The 7,134-nt window shown below is 38.7% G+C and overlaps 1 protein-coding gene across 1 annotated transcript; it reads right to left on the minus strand.

The window, feature by feature from the left end:
- Window positions 1-1,858: 1,858 nt before the first annotated feature.
- On the minus strand, window positions 1,859-6,162 carry LOC140133157 (iroquois-class homeodomain protein irx-1-A-like). Its single transcript, XM_072152920.1, has 4 exons — window positions 5,576-6,162; window positions 3,077-4,091; window positions 2,753-2,822; window positions 1,859-2,452 (listed from the first exon to the last, which is right to left on the minus strand). The coding sequence occupies exons 1-4, from the start codon at window positions 5,837-5,839 to the stop codon at window positions 2,395-2,397; spliced, it is 1,407 nt and encodes a 468-aa protein (XP_072009021.1). The 5' UTR covers window positions 5,840-6,162; the 3' UTR covers window positions 1,859-2,394.
- Between the last annotated feature and the right edge of the window lie 972 nt (window positions 6,163-7,134).

The raw sequence follows: 7,134 nt of genomic DNA on the forward strand, positions 1-7,134 counted from the left end.
TAGTATATGTTATAGATATATTATGCAAGTAGCAGGAAAGTAGTATATATTATAAATATAATGTACAGGTAGTAGTGGAGTAGTATTTATTATTAGTATAATATACAAGTATCAGGAGAATGATTGATATAGATATATATATATTACAAGCTATATATATACGTGTAACGTACAACTAGCAGGAAAGTCGTATATATTATAGGGATAATGCACAAGAAATTATAGGAATAATTTACAAATGGCAGGAAAATAAATATCATTTACTTTGAGACAAGCTCGTCCACATACTAATGTGTGACATTTCACAGAGGCTATTTATGCTGTATCTATGTGTTCGCTAGGTATTTGGTGAAATACACATCATTGTGCAATTCAATGAGTGCACTTACATGTGATGAGGCAGTGAATGGAACTACTTTGTATACAAACAAAAATTAGCAATTCAAAGTGTGAGAAAGAAAAGCCAGGGAGAAATGCCCCTCTCTACGCCCTTTCTGGATGCAATTTGTTACTTTATAATTAACCCTGTTGACTGGACAAATATCAGTAATGACGTCCTGCCCATTTCACACCATCAAATGGCCATTTTCTACCCCACAGGACTGTGCCACCGACATCTGCTCCTCATTGCCACACATCACACGAACCCCCGAATAAATCACCAGCCTCACCCTATCGTACACCGCAGCAGCAGTAGGACACACAATACATTCACAATGGCACATTATATTCCAGATATTTTACATCTAATTTTACATTTGTACCTGACAGAGCGCTGCGCTCGTCCCAAAGTTTAATACGCTGTGAGCCCTATAGATGGAGCTATTGTACTACAGATTAGTACACTGCTCCGCCATACAGCGCCCAAATTGACAATAACAATAAATAATATGTAAATATATGATTATATCATAGAGACGTATAATATTTTCCTTAAACACTATAAATAAATACACATAACAGCAGACCACTAATAATTGTGTATGCACCATACACAATCTATTCCATTAATACTTGAATGAAATAATCTCATTCATTTTATATTACACAGATCAGAAGGAGTATGACTACCAAGGTTTGCATGAAATTATGACTATATTATTTGACAAAAAGAACAAATCATATTATTTTCCTTAAATGCTTATGGTAATGCAGTAAAGAGACAGTGATGCATTAGAACATTTAGTGACAATTCCAGTGATGAAGAGACATCTATTTGCTTGTGTCTACTATAACTGCTCTCGCACTTGATGGGCCTTTTATTAATATTTTATTTGACCCCCTCCTCCTTCCTTTGGCTTCCGACAAGTGCTTGTTTTGGGCTCTAGTATTGTTTGGATAGGGCGTCCCCACATTATTTCTTAATGACTTCCACAGCTGCCTCCTTCCATTTTCTCCTATGCACAACCATCTGGCGTCTTATTAGCACCTCAATGCTCGTTTAGTGTTCTCAATTAGAAATAAAAAAAATCAGGAAACATTGAAAATATTACATATTTTTACCAGCTTGTCTATGGGGGATGAATGCATCCTTTCACCATAATTGAATGATCATTATAATGCCCTGCGCTGAAATAGAGGAGGGGGGGGTCACGATCATCATCACGTACAATTAGAGCTTTTACAATTAATGACAGTAACAAAAATAAAAACCCAACTGGAGTTAACTTGGGCCATAAAATTAAGTGGCTCGAGGTGTTAAGTGCCCTCTCCACTGGGATTAGCTCAACAATTGTCTTTACAATCCCTTATTTAAAATCTATAAAACTAAAATGGAATCAATAGTTGAAAGACCACAGTTGTAAAACATTTTTAAAAAGGAGAAAAAAAATAGAGGAAAATGGAAAACAGTTGAGGTTTGAATAATCGGGAATTTCTACAAGTGAGCAGATTGTGCATAAGAGTAATCACCATACACTAAAGCGTGACAAATTGTTTCATCGTATCCCTTTCACTTCATAATGACTGACATTAAAATGGAAATCAGGGCTAGGGACAGAGAAGGATTCATCTGGCAGGAGGAATCAGAAGAAAAAGGAAATAGGTTTCATAGAATTTCATATAGTTTATTAGACAAAAATATAGGATTTAGACAAGTTTTGCTGACGCACTATTTACAATTTCAATCACTTTATATACAGAAAAAAGCACAGAGACATGTGAACCGGTTACCGAAAAAAACGAAGAATCCAGGACTTGTTAGAATGAGTGGGATCAGGAAAAAGACACTGGAATGGATCCACCTACTGAGTTTATCATTATTTTTTTATTATTTTTAAGTCGCTTCTTTTTATTAGAATTTTGGCGGTAGGTTGACAACACCACCTTATTGCAAAAGAATTTCTAGATAATACCCATAATGTCCAGATTGTAATAAGAGTCTGTAATCTCTGCTCAGGCAGAAGGCAGCGCTGTTAATATGCGGGGGGTCCCGTCTTGCTGTGACAAAGTGCTGCAAACAAGAAAATTCACACATTAGAAAACACATTCTGCAATTTCTGAATACAAACATGACTGATATCAAAAATTCTAGTTAACTGATCGATAAAAAGCACAATAAAATAATGTGGGTCCGAGTCCTTATTAGAATGTACAATAGTAAATCATATTGAATTTTGTACCATGACACATACTTCAATAGACTGAAATTACGTTCTTCTTAAATATCATAATAACTTGTTATTTGTCATTATAACTGAATTAAGCCATGAAATATTCGTTTCTTATAGATGTCAAAATTTTACAAACTTACTTTTCACGAACAGCTTGAAAGGAGTTTTTTAGCTGTGGAGGAGAATCCGTTCTGGGAATATTTTCTCTGTCTGTAGGACATAAAATTAAAAAAAATTAAGGATAATCAGATTATATTGTCAATTGTAATAAAACAGGGCACCCTAAATCACATAAGGAATGCTAATATACCAGAGCAGTGGGCAGTTTTAGTTTTATAGAAATGGCCTTATTTTATAACTAAATACTGTGCATATATTCAGAAACAGAAGTATATCAGTACACGGGGGATATGGCACTATATATGACAGAACTGATGACAGTGTCACAAAGTTGATGGCGTCACCTGTGTGCTTAGGACTGGTCCTGTCTGTGGTTTTGTCGCTGCCGTTGATGGCACCTAGGTTGGCCCCTGTTAGAAGAGATGCTTGCTGGTGAGCCTGGAGGTGGTGGTGGTTGTGGTGAGAGCTGTGGTGGTGATTTACTCCTAACAACGACCTCATATTAATTAGTGAACTCTGAGTAAGGAAAGCGCCATTTGTCCAATTGTGAAATTTGCCAATCTGGCATGTGTATAGTCCATGGCTGGGCAGGAAAGCTGGGTGCTGGATGGTAGGGGTAGGAGACGTGTGGTTAACTTGGGGAGATGATGGAGAAGACTTTATTGCACCGTCTGGGCTGGTGGCTGTCTCTGCTAGAGACCATATTTTGGGTTTGTTGTGAGGTGGCATCTGCAATGTCCCCTGTCCACCAGGGCTTACTATTCTTGTATTGCTGGACTCAGAGTTGTCCTTGACAAGTGAAAGGGGGTCTTTAGATTTCAGTCCATCAGTCCCTGATATGAGTGCGTCACTGTCCTTTTTTAAACTTTCTTTGTCACTTTGCCTCAAGTGCTCCGGTTTGTCATCATCATCTTCATTGCTTTGCTCCCCGTCGTTATCGTCGATCTTATCAATATCTATGCTCTCCAGGTCGATCTCCTCATCATCTTCATTTTTCTCATGGTCCCCTTCATTGTCACTCCCAAAGAGATTGCCATCTTCCTTACTCCTAGCACCCCAGGTCACCTTATTCTCTTTCTTAAGTCGCCTCCTGGCATTGGCAAACCACGTGGAGACCTGGGTGAGGGTCATCTTTGTGATGATGGCCAGCATGATCTTCTCCCCCTTGGTGGGATAAGGGTTTTTCCTGTGCTCGTTCAGCCAGGCCTTTAGGGTGCTTGTACTTTCCCTTGTGGCATTTTTAGGCCGACCAGGATCTCCATACTGAAACTGCCCATAAGGGTAATAACCTGGAGCAGTATGTGCAGCAAAAGTGCCTGGGTGCACACCAGGGTTATCCTTCAGCTCATACTGTGATCCCTGGAAGAGAGGAAAAAGTAGTCAATTAGTTCTGTGAAAGGGAAACATGAAAACCTGAGCTCAAAATAGAAGTTGTAGTAGTGGTAGTAATACTGCTAATAATAATAATTCCATAAATGTGATGACAGCAAAAAAGTTATATGAAATTAAGAAATATACCGGATAAAAATATTGATAATAATAATCATAATAATAATAAGAAAACATTTTATCTTTAAGTCTAAATAGCCTTACCCTCAATTCTCAGATGCTTTAAAAAGAAAATCACAGTGATTTTGCTCTTTTAGAAATTGTAATCATATATATATATTATGTGTATATATATATAAAACGTATATCTACAAATTAATATTTTACAGTGACTGCAAAACATCGAATAATGTTTATTTTTTATTTTTATAAATGTATATAATACATGTATGTAATATATCTATCTACAGCCATCTCTTATGTTTATAACAAAATATTAATAATAATAATATTAATAATAACTTATGTAGAGATGTTTTCGCCCGTGAGTTTTGGTTATATTAACCTCAGTAGCCTGGACAAACACTAGAAATGAAATGTGCTTTGCAGTTTACACAGGTGCGGCCATACTGTAAATTCGTGCTACAAAGATATTTTATGGTGTAAACAATTACAAAGGCTCCAAATATGATATTCTATCTGCTGGACTATTATTTCTACTATTGACCAAATAAAACACTTCGCTCTTATTAAATTGTACACAACTACTTTAAGTAAACCAAGTAGGGCTTTGATCTAGAACTAAGTAAATACACGATGTTTGCCTGTTTTAAAAAGTCACTATTTATCTTTTATCACCTATTTATCCTCATCCGGGGGCAAAACTGAGAAACAATATTACCCCATAATAACCCCATTAGGCCTCGTTATCATATACAAGATGGGCAAATCACATTCCTGATGAGATGGTTACAAACACCAGACACAAGCAAAACTTCCCAGGTCTTACTGTAGAAATATACATTAAGAATTAAACTTTCCTGTCCTTCCCTTCATTGCCCATCATAGGAAAACAGACAATTTCCATGACGATTCTTTACAAAGTAAACGAATTTGACTATCGATGAGATAATGTGGACTTTGTCTAAATGACAGTAACATCCGCATGCTTATTTGAAACACATTCATAAATGAGACATAATAATGTTATTATACTCTTCGCCCTTTGTCTATTTGCAATGATGACAACAGATTTCTTTCTGCAAGGATTTAGGGACAATCGGGTTCGCCTTGTAATAAATAATTCAGGCGGATTGGAACTATCAGCGGATTGGGATTATGTGGAGCTCTCACAATGGACGGGACAGTAAATGTTCTCCCACAAAGTGATGAGTCCAGAGATTTGCCCCATTTCCCGATGACTTTGGTGAGTTTCTAGGAGTCGGGAAAGTTTCAGGAAGGAGCCGGATGCGCTCCCCCAGGAAAGCTACAAGTAGTACATATAGTGCACTTACCATCTGCGAGAAGAGGCTGAGGTCTGCGGTGTAGGGCAGGAAGGCGCTGTAATTGGGGGCGCTGTACGGGTACATGCCCAGCACGGAGGTGACCGCGGCGGTGGAGCTGCTCCCGAGCTCGCTTCCTGCCGGCCTCCCCGTCCCGGCGGCGGCGGCTGCGGCTGCGGCGGCGGCGGCTGCCAGCACCCCCGGCCGCTCCCCTCCATAGACGGCGGCCTGGCCGGCGCTCAGGTACTGGGGGTAGCCCAGCTGCGGGAAGGACATGGCAGGAAAGTAGTAGTGTGTACAGAACTAGGGGGAGATGAGTGTGAGCTGTCCCCCCACAAGCCTCAGCTCCTGAGTGTAGTGCTGGATACAGACAGATAGGGGAGAGGAGCCCGCTGTCCCCCCACAAGCCTCGGCTCCCGAGTGCTCCTAAATCCCTCAGATGTGATCTGATCAACAATTGAGCTCCAACTGATGTGTCTGCCCCCGGGTCCTGGGCTGATCTTTCACATACAATTTGAAGTTGATGCTTTGATTGGCATCCGCTGGAGCTGCAGGCGCCTCCCCCTCTGGAGCATGTGGCCTGAGCATTGGCTGGGACACTCCACTCTTGTCTATGTGTGTGTGTGTGTATATGGGGTGTGCTATAGACCCTCTCCCCCCTGTGTATGTATATGTATGTGTAGCTAGCGCTCAGCCATGGCACCCCTCTCCTTCTCACGCTGCATGACAACCTGTCTACACGAGCTTACAGCTGTCCGACACTGGGGCTCGGCTGTTTCCAGTCCACACACTGTCCCCTGTACAAAAGCAACTGAGTGACTGTCTTATTACCTGTGCCACACACACCAGGCCGGCAATCTACTACCTCATAGTACATGGAGAGCATCTACTGTGCCCACAACAGAAAGAAAAAGATGATAATGTGATCATCATGTAATTACTAGTAATTATTATCGCTACATCACAGAAAGTCATATACAGACACATCCAAGATACAATGAGGGGAATGAAATATACTATAATACAAACATATAATAATGTCTAGCTATCTTTATACAAACTATAGGCAATTATCAGGCAGTAAATGAAATTAATGCTTCAATATTACACAATAACGATAATCTAATACAATAACCATCTATATTTATCTTTTTTGAACTACATCTGATATGATACATATATATATATATATATATATATATATCTGCACATATATCACACATATATATATATATATATATATATATATATATATATATATATATATATATATATGATGCATCTGAGAATATATTCTCAGATCCATCATTTACCTTCTATATATATATTATTTCTTTACACCATTTTGTGACCAAACTATGTGATGTATATAGTAGTAGTATAGTAATGTATGCATTGTGTTATTAGGAGCACACAATAAAACAATTAGTTGCTCTATTTCATCTGCCCTCTCTATACATCGGGTATCCACCCTGTGGCTAATAGGTCCGTCACATTTTAATTGTTCTACAACCAATTTAAATTTGTTTACTATTTTTAACGCATTTTTCTTATTTTTTTATTTAAAAAAC

The sequence above is a fragment of the Engystomops pustulosus genome, chromosome 5 (assembly GCF_040894005.1).
Source record: "Engystomops pustulosus chromosome 5, aEngPut4.maternal, whole genome shotgun sequence".
Taxonomy (NCBI): Eukaryota; Metazoa; Chordata; class Amphibia; order Anura; family Leptodactylidae; genus Engystomops; species Engystomops pustulosus.

Bases quoted from the DNA above. Each gene is read 5' to 3' on its own strand.
- LOC140133157 (XM_072152920.1), bottom strand. From the start codon at position 5,839: ATGTCCTTCCCGCAGCTGGGCTACCCCCAGTACCTGAGCGCCGGCCAG. The intron at 4,092-5,575 runs GTAAGTGCACTA...CCTCTCTTCCAG, and splicing joins TCAGCCTCTTCTCGCAGATG to GGATCACAGTATGAGCTGAA. The intron at 2,823-3,076 runs GTGACGCCATCA...TATGTCCTACAG, and splicing joins GACCAGTCCTAAGCACACAG to ACAGAGAAAATATTCCCAGA.